This window comes from Sinocyclocheilus grahami, unplaced genomic scaffold, assembly GCF_001515645.1.
Source record: "Sinocyclocheilus grahami isolate Dianchi unplaced genomic scaffold, SAMN03320097.WGS_v1.1 scaffold474.1, whole genome shotgun sequence".
Lineage (NCBI taxonomy): Eukaryota > Metazoa > Chordata > Actinopteri > Cypriniformes > Cyprinidae > Sinocyclocheilus > Sinocyclocheilus grahami.
In genome coordinates this window covers 200,483-214,620 of record NW_015505653.1, presented here as the reverse complement: position 1 = coordinate 214,620, position 14,138 = coordinate 200,483, and the positions used below count along the sequence as shown (strand labels likewise).

General features: G+C 36.9%; 1 protein-coding gene across 1 annotated transcript in view; it reads left to right on the top strand.

The window, feature by feature from the left end:
- Nucleotides 1–11,757, top strand: part of LOC107553515 (H(+)/Cl(-) exchange transporter 3-like) — a 66,949-nt gene extending 55,192 nt beyond the window's left edge. Inside the window, exons 12-15 of the mRNA XM_016235777.1 lie at nt 886–1,072; nt 1,742–2,159; nt 5,627–5,729; nt 10,366–11,757. Coding sequence (XP_016091263.1) covers nt 886–1,072; nt 1,742–2,159; nt 5,627–5,729; nt 10,366–10,530 — 873 coding nt within the window. The 3' untranslated portion in view covers nt 10,531–11,757. The remainder of the gene's footprint in view (nt 1–885; nt 1,073–1,741; nt 2,160–5,626; nt 5,730–10,365) is intronic.
- Nucleotides 11,758–14,138: the final 2,381 nt, after the last annotated feature.

The window sequence follows — 14,138 nt, the reverse complement described above, 5'->3', positions numbered from 1 at the left end:
CTCTTTTTTTTTTTTTTTAACAGATTAGAGATTTATGTATATTATTTATGTTTTATTTTAAATTATGACCGAAAAATAAAAAAAAGTATTTATTTTATTTGTATTTTTTACAGATTTATTTATTTAGCCATATATGGCCATACAATTTAAAAAGCGTATTTAAAAAATATATATATATTTTTTTCAGATTTATTTTATTTATTTGAATTTATGGTCATAATGATATATTATATTGTGTGTTTTTAACAGATTTATTTTATTTTTACTGCCATAATTTGTTAAATTTTTTATTTAACCCTTTAACTGTCACCCTGTCTCTGTGGGATGCCTAAGTTTACTTCACTATATTACAATTAAATCCTAATCTAATCATGACAAACTATATATCGTTGGAAAGGTCTAAGACTCCAACATATTTTTTTACAAAAACATTGGTAAAATATCTATGTAGGAAAAGTAATAGATTAATTTATGACAAGAGTGCACCTCAAAAATCTACATAACAGGAGTTCTGACCTTCGTCAAAAAAAGTCTTCGTTGTTGTCTTTTTCTCGATCACACTTTAGAAATAATCAGAAATGATATATTAATTAAAAACTTTAAATCTCAAAATTCATCCTTTGAAACCCATTTTAAAATCAAACATTGCATTACCATGAAAATGGTACATCAATATGTTACAAATTGTTTTCGTTCATGAATTATAAAAATTTAAGTTTGGATCGTGCACTTTCACGTCTATGTTCAAAAATGTAAGTGACAGTTAAAGGGTTGTGTCTATTTTAATTGTTTTATTTGTGGTTTTAACAGATGCATATTATCATAAAGTCACACCAATTATAGTTATAAAAATAAAAAAAAACCTTGTGTGTTTGCTGTGGTCAGGTGCCGTCGGGTCTGTTCATCCCCAGTATGGCCATCGGGGCGATCGCGGGGCGTATCGTGGGAATCGCTGTGGAGCAGCTGGCGTATTATCATCACGACTGGTTCCTGTTCAGAGAGTGGTGTGAGGTGGGCGCCGACTGCATCACGCCGGGACTCTATGCCATGGTGGGCGCCGCCGCCTGTCTGGGTGCGTACGCATGCATGCTTTCAGCTTTCTCTGCGGACTAGGGATGGGCGATATGGGCTTTAAAATATATCACGATAATTTCCGGTATTTGTTGCGAGAACAATATCAATGCCGATGATTCAGGGAATCTCATGCAATCCACTAAGAGACAAAAAAAAATCCTGTTCCTTTAGAGAAAAGTATTATCTTTCATAATCACCTTTATGTGTGTATATATAGCGCTTATAACAATACAGATTGTGTCAAAGCAGCTTTACAGTATCAAATAGGAAAATAGTGTGTCAATAATGCAAAAGGACAATAGTAAACACTCAGTTTGCAGTTAAAGGCAGTTCATCATTGAATTCAGTTATTTCTTCATCCAGCTCAGTTCAGTTTAAATATTATCTGTGCAATCAAGTCGACGATATCGCTGGATATTAAGTGTCCCCAACTAAGCAAGCCAGAGGAACCAAAACTCCATCGGTGACAGAATGAGCATTACTGAGTGCACATGTAATGTAAAGACTGTTTTCATACTGGAAGCCAGAGGGCGCCCTTGAGCAGAAACTCCACTTATGCCTGGCAGAAGTAATTGCACTGACAAAATGATGCTCCAGGAAATCCCTAATATGGAAGAAGGTATCCAGTTATCACAGTTAAAATTTCTCTATCTGCGTTTTATTCAAGGTGGCGTGACGCGCATGACGGTGTCTCTGGTGGTCATCGTGTTCGAGCTGACCGGCGGGCTGGAGTACATCGTTCCTCTCATGGCGGCGGTGATGACCAGCAAATGGGTCGGCGACGCTTTCGGGAGGGAGGGGATCTACGAAGCCCACATCCGTCTGAACGGATACCCCTTCCTGGATGCCAAGGAAGAGTTCACGCACACGACGCTGGCGCGGGAAGTGATGCGTCCGCGGCGTAACAACCCGCCGCTGGCTGTGCTGACGCAGGACGACATGACGCTCGCCGAGCTGCAGAACATCATCTCCCAAACCAGCTGCAACGGCTTCCCCGTCATCGTCTCCAAAGAGTCGCAGAGACTGGTGGGCTTCGCGCTGCGCAGGGATATAACCATCGCTATAGGTGAGAGAACTTCGTTTCCGTAGGCTTGATTCTCACGGCTCTTTTCTGACTACATGGAAAATTATGTTGAAGTAAATGAAGGCTGTTTTAAGAACAAATTTTCAGTATTTTCTGCCAAATTGCAGTAACACAAAAATATCATGATCATTGTGAAAAGAAGTATTATAAAAGTGCTGTAATTTTATCTGTTGAAGTTGGCATGAATTTAATTTTCTAAATGCATGTTAAGTCTCTTCTGCTCACCAAGGCTGCATTTATTTGATTAAAAATCTAGATAAAATACAGTAATGCACAGACACACACACACACACACACACTCACACACACTCACACACCTGCTGATGAGCTTCAGTCGAGGCGTCACGCGTCTGAGGATTCACATGCCTCTCAGCTGCTAGTCTCGTGCTAAACCTCTGACGACACACACATTCTCTCTCACACACAGGCACTCACACACAGGCACTCGCACACACACACACACTCTCTCTCTCACACACTCACACACACACTCTCTCTCACACACACACACATTTGTTTTTGTGAATTGTGAGGCCATTCCATAGGTGTAGTGGTTTCTATACTGTACAAACTGTACTTGCTATTGCCCTACACCAACCCTACACCTTACCCTACCCCTTACAGGAAACTGCATTTTTTACTTTCTCAAAAAAACTCGCTCTGTATGATAAACATAAAACATAAGTGTTTTTAAAAATGGGGTCATGGGGTAATGTCCTCATAAGTCACCTTCCCTTACAGGAAACTGCATTTTTTACTTTCTCAAAAAAACTCGCTCTGTATGATTTATAAGTGTTTTAAAAAATGGGGTCATGGGGTAATGTCCTCATAAGTCACCTTTTCCTTATAATACCTATGTCATACCCATGTCATTATACAAATTTGTGTCCTCATATGTCACAAAAACGTGCACAAACTCTCTCACAAACTCTCTCTCACACACACACACACACTCTCTCTCTCTCTCTCTCTCTCTCTCTCTCTCTCACACACACACTCACACTCACACACAGCCTTCACCGGACCCAATTGAGCCGACGATACTGAACAATCACAGTGAGTTTACTCGGGATGCAGAAACGTTTAAAGTTTTTATTTGTACATTTAAGTTAACTAAAAGCGTGCCTTTAAATTAGATTCACAATCTCACATTGTCTTGCAACTTGTAAGTATAAACAATTACAGTTAAGTTAATCTTCAGTTAAAATTTTTGAATAATTACTTTTTTCCTAAATAAGTCTCTTAGGTTCACCAAGATTAGAGTAATAAATGGCTTCTGAAAAATTCAGCTTTGCATCACAGGAATAAATAACATTTTAATATATATATATTCAAATATAAAACAGTTATTTTAAATTGCATTAAGATTTCACAGTATTACTGCTTTTACTGTATTTTTGATCAAACAAAAAACAGCCTTAGTAAACAAAAGAGACTTCTTTCAAAAACAATATATATTTATTAACAAAAATATATTTTGGACCGTATCGTATTTTACGTGAAGCATCAAATCTATGATTACGCAATTTTTGCCATCATTCAAAAATGGCCAAAGTTTGAATTTTTTTTTTATTATAATTTTATTTTTTATTTTTTTACAAAAAGCTAAATATAGTATATTTATGCATTTACTAGATGCTTTTTTTTTTATCCAAAGCAACTTATTTAATCAGAAGTTCAATTTTAGTTAGATGTAGTTTAATGTAGATACATTTTGTTATTACTGTTTTATTGATTTAGCCCAGCTAATTAAAGGCTTTTTATTTTTACTACACGAGTGCCTTGGAGTATTTCATCTTCTTTATTACAATTTAATGTTGTAGTTTTGTCCTTTTGCTTTAAACAGGGAATTTTAAAGCTCCCTGCCTTGTGTAGCACATTCAAAAACGTGAATAAAAACCAACAGTCTTGGCTTTAATGCATGCTAAAAAAATTCTTCAGACAAGTTATTTGCAATCATTACAGTAAGAAAGAGCAAACGAATGAGGTATAAGCCTGATCAAATTAGCATGATGTGTTTATATACGCCGTGGCTGCAGCTAGAGGGAGTTTTAAAGGAGACAAATAAAGCAGTTACTGTTCACACCAACAACAACCAAAAACCAACACATAGCAGGGAAAATGTCTTCTAGCAAGATATAAAACCGGATCATTCACAAGAACACATAAAAATTATTTATTTTATTTAACTTGATTTAATACAAAATACAATCCGGACAACAACGTACTTTTTTTTTACCGAATCAGAGAGTGGGAAATTTAATTAATACTTAATATAAATCACATTTAAGATATATATAAACACGTAAATTTCAAAAATGCACAATATATAAACACTTTCAGGTCCCAAATGTCAATCTGCTTAATTGCATTTTGTCTCACATTTCTTTTATTATTATTATTATTATATTATTGACAATTATTATACGTTTTATCATTAAAGAAAATGAAGCCTGTTTTAGGAACATTTTTTGCATTTCAACATTATTTTTTATTACAATTACGCCCATTTTCTAGCTAAAATTCTGATTAGTGCAACATGTCTTGCAGTCATTACTGCAATTTAAAAAGTAACATTAATTTTATAAATGCATGTTGTACTAATCGTGAACAATTCATCCGTGCAAACACTGCCATTCAAAAGTCTGTGGTTTGTTTGTGTTTTCTTTTTGAAACTCTCATGTGCTCACCAAGGCTGCATTTATTTGATCAAAAATACATGAAAAAAACATCAAATTTCAAATATTATTACAATTTAAGATAACCGTTTTCTATTTAAGTATATACTTTAAAATGTAATTTATTCCTGTGATTAAAAGCTGAATTTTCAACAGCCATTAATAACTCCAGTTCTTAGAAAATGAAATTTAAAGTTTATTTAACATGCAATTAATGAATTGATCGAATTTATTTAATAATCAACACTTTAATAAAAACAAAGTTGCATATAAGCATTTAAATTCAAATCAACTTTTTAATGATATAATTATTTTTCTAAAAATATGAACATTTAAATGGAAGCTGTAATAAAAACTTTTTACACATTTATTCAAACATACATTTTAATTTAATTAAACTTTGGACTTTGGATTGCAAAAAGAGACAGTGACTGAGCCTAGACCTTATTCTGAGTTACAGATAACGGTATCTTCTCCAGAGAAAAACTAATAATGTGACTGCAGAAGCGATTGAGTCGTTTTTATTCCTGTATGTTAAAGTCACTCTCCAGACTCCGGATTTAATCATAGAATCATTTTTGTTTCTCACACACACACACACACGGTGATGGCTGATATTTACAATTTGATTTCTGTTCAGTTCATTTGTTTAATTTCATCTCAACACCTGATTATTTTCTTGATCTCAGTAAACTTCTGTTCATATTGCTTCTGTTGTCTTGTTACTCTTATGTTGTTTTGATTTCTATTTGTTTGTACTTGAGTTGTCGGTGTAATTTTTGTTGCTGAGTGATGGTCGTCACGGTGTGTGTTGCAGGATTGTATTGGGCATCATCACAAAGAAGAATATTTTAGAACATCTGGAAGAGCTCAAGCAGCACGTGGAGCCCTTGGTGATTAGCCCCTCCCACTCTGCCTGTTAGACTCCGCCTCTTAGGAGGGACGCATGAAATTGAGTGAGAGAAAGAAAAAAAAAAGAGTTCTGGATGATGGTTGCCCTAAAAGACCAAAGTTAGAGATCAATAAAATATACATGTTGTAGCATTTAAGTGAATTGGATAAATTTATTCTCATTTCTATTCACTGATGTCTGCAAGAGTTTTAATACCACCTAACTCTGAAATTGATCTTTTGAAATTAAATGCAAAAATGTATTGTGTGACGCTTATACAGCAGTTCTTTCGAGGTGGTGGCACTGTCCTGTATGTGGGGTCCAAACACTAAATAACGTGCACCAATTTGTGGCCAGTAACGCGTATTAAAGGAATATTTCACCCAAGAATGAAAATTTGATGAAAATGTATTCACCCTCAGGCCATCCAAGATGTTTGTTTCATCAGAACAGATTTGGAGAAATGTAGCATTGCAGTGAATGGGTGCCGTCAGAATGAGAGTCCAAACAGCTGATAAAAACATCACAATAATCCACACCACTCCAGTCCACCAGTTAATGTCTTATGAAGCAAAAGGATACGTGTTTGTAGGAAACAAATCCATTATTAAGGTGTTTTAGCTTCAAACCCTTGCTTCTGGCCAAAATACGTGTCCGTAATCCATAATATTGTTTCTCCAGTGAAAAAGTCCATCCCTGTTGTCCTCTCGCATCAAAATCCACCAACATATGTGAGCCTGGAGCACAAAAGCAGTGTTGAGTCGCTGGGGTATATTTGTAGCAATAGCTAACAATACATTGTATGGGTCAAAATTATAGACTTTTCATTTATGCCAAAAATCATTAGGATATTAAGAACAGATCATGTTTCATGAAGATATTTTGTAAGTTTCCTACCGTAAATATATAAAAACTTCATTTTTGATTAGTAATATGCATTGATAAGAACTTAATTTGGACAACTTTAAAGGCGATTTTCTCAATATTTAGATTTTTTTGCACGCTCAGATTCCAGATTTTCAAATAGTTGTATCTCAGCCAAATATTGTCCTGTCCTAACAAACCATACATCAATGGAAAGCTTATTTATTATTCACAAAATTGACCCTTATGACTGGTTTTGTGCTCCAGGGTCACATATTAGTTTAGAACAGTTTTGGACTGTGTTTGTTTGTAAATGATGCTTGATCTGTGCATATTTCTCTCCTGATTCAGACGAGACAACTTTTCTTTTTACTGGAGAAAGTGTTACTATGGATTATGGACTTGCGGATTTTAGCTGGAAGCAATGGTTTAATTAAAATTCAGCATGTTGGATTTGTTTCTTACAAACACATAGCTTTTCACTTCACAAGATGTTAATTATTGAACTGGAGTGGTGTGGGTTACTTGTGGATCATTGTATTGTTTTTATCAGCTGTTTGGACTCTCATTCTGACGGCACCCATTCACTGCAGAGCATCCATTGGGGAGCAAGTGACATAATGCTAAATTTCCCCATATCCGTTTTGATGAAGAAACAAACTCATCTACATCTACAGCAAATTTTCAGTTTTTGGGTGAACTGTTCCTTTAAGAAAGTTCATTTTGATGTCATCAGTTATAAACAACACTGACATTAGCGAAGCCAGCATGACACTATATAGTATATAAAGTTACAAGCATTTTGGACCCTGCTTCCCGGACTTTATTCCTCTGCAGACATCATGTTTCTTGTAAGATTTGCTTTCACTCAGATTGTTGAGGGTAGTCTAGTCTGTCACATTAGCCGCGGTGTCTTTGAAATGCACCTTTATGTAGCCCCTCCCTTTCAGTTCTGCATCGTGCACGTGTACTCACAAAGCACATCTAATACACATGCCGTGATGTCCTTCATCTGAATTTGATTTCTTTGTTTGTTTTCCTTTTGTTTATTGCTAAATTCCTCTCGGGGGCGCCTGGTCTGCGTCCGCTGGGCTACAGATCGATGACATCTGACCCCTCGCGCAGCTCTGCCCTTAAACGATTGGCGAGTAACTGTCATGTGTAGCGGACTGTTTTCTCATTCACCAACATATCTATTCATCTCTAGTCATAGTAGCTGTTACTAGGATGCTAGACGATTTGGTGTGACTACAATCCTAGCACTTGTAGTTTGTAGTCAGCAGTTCCTTAAGTCCCACACCTTGTCCTCTTTCAGTTGTCTGACGTTCAACCTGTTCACTTCCTTCCTGTCGCAAACATCTTGCAGGCATTTCACGAACATTTCACAAAGGTTTGACAATCATTTCACGAGCGTTTCATGCCTCTGATTTGGATGGACTCTCGCAATCCCAGCTCTCGTTAAAATTGTCACACCTTTTTTTTTTCTGTGATACAAACTGTCATCAAGCTTAAATCAAAAGCAAAATCAAGAGCATCTTTAAAGTTAACTTGCACTTTAATTCAAAATTTGATCAAGAGAAATCAGTGTTTGGGTAGAATACTGTATCTAGAAAAAAGTGTTTGGGGTGAAGCGTTACATAATCACATTGTTTTAGAAGTCACGTAAAGTACTGCATTACTTTTTTGAACACACTCTATAATGCTATAAAAAAAGATACTTTTTTACACTTATACACAAATAAATAACATAAGAACAAAGTAAAAGTAACAATGTGGTGTAATCAATCAAATTTAAGAATATTCTAACGCTGCTATAATACAGTAATGCCGGTACATTACACATAACACTTGTCTGATAAACGCCTATATTTTAAAATGTTGTGAAAGGAAATTAGTTTCTGGGCACAGACACTATCCATTTAGAAAAACGGGTAAAGTGTTACAAACATAATCGCATTAATTTAGAAGCAATGCCACTAGTTACGCAAAGTATTGCATTAGCTCGTGAATTATAGTGTGAATTCAAAATAGTACTTTTATACACTTAACTAATTAACATGCAAAACTAGGAGAAAGTTACGATGTTGCTTTTTTAAAATAAAGTAACACCTACTGTAATGCACATAATGCAATTGTTGTAGAAGTAGCCTGCTGCTGGTTACGAACATGTTTACATTACTATTTTGAATTCTCACACAAATGCACAAGTTGCTTCTATACATGCACAAATAATTTACAGTGTGGAGTAACTTCTTGTAACTAATTTCATTTTTTCTGCCATAATGTAGCACCTACTGTTTGGCAGTATTGTCCGTACATTGCACATGACATTTTGTTGAACACCTAGCTATATTTTGAAAGTTTATCGAGAAAAATTAGCATTTGGGTACAGATACCTTATTCACTTCGAAAAATACTGTTACAGGTAAAACGTTACAAGTAACAAGTTACATAATCACACTGTAATTCGGGTAACATGCTGCTAGTTACTCAAATTATTGCATTGATTATTTAATTAACACTTTAATGGCCAAGTTACTTTTGTACAAGTAATTAACGCACAAAAGTAGGGGAAAATTAAGACTGTGGTTTAATGATTTTTTTTTTTAAGTAATGCTTTTGTAGGAGTAGTGTAACAACTACTGTAATGCAGGGACATTGCAAGACACTTTGCATTTGCATGTCTTTGCTGCAAATGAGTGATCGGACACTTTTTTTTTTTTAAATGGCACTATTTTTGGGAGTGGAGTAATATAACGCTCATTGCACTTTTTTTAAAGAAGTTATGCACTAGCACTTTTTCAAGTAACGTTCCCCAACACTGTAAACAAACGAAATGCACAACTTCTATACAGTACATCCTTTGAAATATGCTCTTGAATTTGTGTTGGAAAAATAATTCACTTTCTCGTTCTCCAAGGCCAGAGTGTGGATGAGATGGAGGCGTTCACTCACTCGTTCACTTCTGTTTCGCAAAACACTTGCTTCTCACTGTGTAGGTGCTGCCGGCTCTTAGAAATAACGTAGTGTTTCCTGCCCTGAGTAACACAGCATAATCTCCCACACTCTCTGCCCTCCTTCAAACCAGAGACTGTCAGCTGTCCGTTGCCAAGACTGAAGTATGGAGTCATCAAAATTGGAGCAAAGATTTGATTCCGAGTCAAAACGAGAATAGAGTAGGGATATGCCGGTATCAAATTTTCATGTTGCGATTAATTGCTAATGCTTTTATCACGGTATACGGTATTATCACGGTATTGCAAGTTAGTCAGAAACAGAAAGTAGTGCAGCTGCTTTGTTTACAGGGTTTCTGGAGTAACGGCTGCATTTAAATGAAGAATTATTATTATTATTATTATTTCTGTAGTTTAGCGCCATCTGTTGTCAGAGAGTGAAAGTGCGCTTTCATCCAGAGCCTCTCTCGCATGTCCGCCGTGCGCTTCTCGTCCGCGCTTGTTTACATCAGAGTGCGCACGCGTCTTTCACGCAGCATACAGCGTGTTGTGCATTTTGACCAGTTGATGGGAAAAGTATTCTTAAAATGCATTAAAAATTCTGAATAATAAGTGCCCACGATAACAATATCGTGTATATTCATTACCGTGATATATCGCATTACCGAATACCGGCACAAGTCTAGAATAGAGTTATACAAAATGCATTTAGTTGGGACTTCCTTGCAAAACTTGGCAACAGAAGATGTCAGTGCTCTGCAAACATGCCAAAAATGCACTAGTAAATGTCTCTACCTCTTTCTGTCTCTCTTTTTATAGGCGCCTCCTTGGTATTATTACAAAAAAAGATATCCTCCGTCATATGGCCCAGATGGCAAACCAAGACCCCGAGTCCATAATGTTCAACTAGCATCCCCCTCTTCCCGGTACGAGGAAGATGAGAGTGAAGAGGAGGTCCGTTTACTGGACAACTCATCCCTCTGACCACACGCCCCTACGGTACCCTGAACCACCCAAGTATATGAAAAACACTACGCCAGATGGGACCCCATCCTCTGGATACTTGCACAAGACTTCAAAACGAGTCTTTCGAGGCAGAGCCTGGCTGCTTGAAAAACTTTTGGGAGAAACTTGAGTCTTGGACGCCCCAAGTGGAGGAACTTTCTCCAAATGCTAGCACGCTAAACTAACTCACACACGCGCATGCAAAAACACCCAAGACACCTCACGGGACCTGCTCGATTGACCTCTTAGCCTTCTGCCTGAGAAAATGCGTCCTAAAGAGGTGAAAGGTCAAGATGAACCACTGGAAACAAGGCGAGACTTCCGTGACCCTCACTGTCCCACCACATCCCGAAATGGACTCTATAGCTTTGTTTACTTGTAGTGTGTGTGAGAGATACAAGAAGGACGGTGAACGAGATCGTGTTTGAACACGCCCCAACATTCCAGTCGGGATCTGATGCTGTGAAGCCGAAGAAACATCGAAAAGTGTCCCGTACATAATGGATACGTTGCCCGTGCAAGTGATTTTTGCGAGCGGTCCGTGAAGATCAAGTATTCAGCATTGCGAAAAGATCAAGCATACAAGCGTGGGTTTTGTGCTACCTAGTGAAAGGATGTTGGGAGGAGAACAGGGTGTACATCGTCTTAATTAATCATCTTTAATCTCAGCACTACGACGGCCAGTCTAAACCGCAGTGGGATTGTCGTAACGAGCCAATCGAGTCTGTCTGGCAGGTCTCTGAGTGCCCACACTTTATGAAGTTTTGTGCTTTTCGTTACTGTGGATGAAAAACCAAGACGCTTTTCTTTTACAGCTGCTATCTTGGCTATTATATTTAAATGTACTAAACAACTCCTAATAGTTTAAAAATCAAAAAATGTGACTTGACCAACTTTTTTAACTTTGCAAACAAGCATTAATGTTCAAACTGGTGAATGTTGGCTCCAGTGCAGTTTAAATTTGCCATTCTCTTGTATGCGCATATTTCATCTCACGTGATATAACAGTGTCTACTGCTGTTCATCTTCGTCTGAATAATCAAATATTTGATGCCCTGAAATCTTACATTAATCATCTGCATCTGACGGCTATCTAAGGACAGACTCTAAAGGATAAATCCCACGAAGAAATGCCTAGGTCATATTTCATCCCAAAATAAAATGTATTTTGTGTAATGAAAATGAAGCCCGTTTTGAACCCTAACCCATGTGTGAAAAACTTGTTGCATCTTTCCCAATAAGACTCATGGCTGTATTAGATCAAAAGGGAGCTTCTACTATATACTGAGCAAAGGGTCTGAATACTTAGGACCATGTGATATTTCAGTTTTTCTTTTTTAATACATCTGCAAAAATGTCAACAATTCTGTGTTTTTCTGTCAATATGGGGCGCTGTGTGTACATTAATGAGGAAAAAAATTAACTTAAATGATTTTAGCAAATGGCTGCAATATAACAAAGAGTGAAAAATTTAAGGGGGTCTGAATACTTTCCGTACCCACTGTAGATGTGAATAAAACTGGTAAGTTTGTAAGTTCTGCTGAGGTGGAGAAATTATTATAATTGAAATCTAGACTGATGAAGTGCTTAAAAATTGAGCAAACTGTTATAAAAAGCCAAATAGCATGAACAGACTGTTTTCGCCTGTAGTGTCTTGAAATCAAAAGCATAAAAATGCTTATGTTATAGCGATAGATAAACATTACTAGTAGACCTGGTTTAAAAAAAAAATACTACACTACTTCATTTCCTTGTTTGGGGCAACTATATGGTCTCTAACCTGTATAGGTTTTCTGATTGGAAATAAAAAGTATTAAAGACAATACTTAAATGACAGCTAATTTCACACGGTGTAATGTGAGCTGAAAGCCAGATTCCCACAATCTTCTCTAAATGTGTGATTTATGAATTTGTGCAGCAGCGAGAGGTTGTACTACACTGGGAGCAAGCGTATGGTTTCTCCGTGTGGTTGCACAGGTCATTAGCGTCAGCGTCAGACTTTCCTGCCTGAGGACAGACTGTCTCGATTCTCACACACACACATCCATATTTGTATACTGTGAGATGAGCTACCCAAAGGCTCAGAAGGGGGAAGCCTTGTATGAAGAGAGATGAAGAAAATCAGTTTACAACTGGTTTCTCTTTTGCTTGACTGCTGTTTAATTCTATGATCAGCTCATTTTTAGTTCTACTTTCAAAATCAAATTAATATGGATCTCTGATTCTTGTCTTGAGACTAATTTTATGACTTGATGTCAAATTGAATGGTTAATGTTCACCTTTTTTAGCCTTTTAATGGGTTCAATTGTAAGCATTAAATGGTTTATGTATCTTTACTTACATTTGGTGTCTGTTTTCTAAGGAATGCAAATTGCTCGTTTTCATAAGCCAAAAGCCACCACTGTTAAGTGAAAGCTATTAAAGCATATTCACATTTATTTGTAAGCTATAATGTAATTCATAAATCATTTGAAAGATGCTTTACGGTATTTAGTCAAAATTTGAGATTTGAATTGAGTTACACATGTATTTTACAAAACCATACATCTTCCCAGTATTAATTTTAAATGTATCTGTAGTAATCGACTTTTTTCCATTTGGATGTGAAGTTTCAAGCAGTACGCAAGTATCATTTTGTCACCGTCTGGCTGCTCAAAGGGACTTTTCCAGTGTGTATTTGTGGCTGTTCCTGGAGGAAACCTCACATTTAAAGACTTGCATGGGTTTCATGGGTTTTCAGAAGAGCTTTCAGCCTCTTTTCATCTGCAAATGTTTTGCTCTGTGAACATGTAAATGGATCATCACAGTGTTTGTGCAGGTGGAGCTGCAGATGCTCTAGATGGGGGTACTGTGCAAGCTCTGTTTTTTTTTATAGTCCATAAACATCAGAATGTGTTTTAAGGTACAGCAAATGGTTATTTAAAGGGGTCATATGATGCTGCTAAAAAGAACATTATTTGGTGTAATGAAATGTTTGTGGTTTAAGGTTCAAAAAACACATTATTTTCCACATACTGTACATTATTGTTTCTCCTCTATGCCCCGCCTTTCTGAAACGCGTCGATTTTTACAAAGCTCATCGGTCTGAAAAGCGAGGTGTGCTGTGATTGGCCAGCTATCCAGTGCGTTGTGATTGGCTGAATACCTCAAGCGTGTGTCGGAAATGTTACGGCCCTCCCCATACTGTGATGCCGTGTCCGGCCGGAGCGACGAGACAAAAACATTAAAACCCATCATAAACGAGGCATTTGTTGCATCCAGTGGGGACATAATTATGGATTATAATGACTTATACTGTCTTTTTACGCGTTGCGTTGCATCGCGCCGCATAAACATAAAACCATGTCTGCATTTGGGATCGGAGAAATGACAAACAACAAGCTCTACTCTACACTGCTCAAAACTCACGTTTGAATCGTCAGTGGCAAATCCTTTACAATGCCGGCTGTTTTGACTCACAGACTGTAAGTACGTTTTTCATGTTTAGTCTACTCTCCCAGGATCAGGAAACAGTCCTCCATAAAATGCACTGCACACATCTGAATATTTGGGTTGAAGTGTTCTGGAACAGTGTTGTAAATACAACT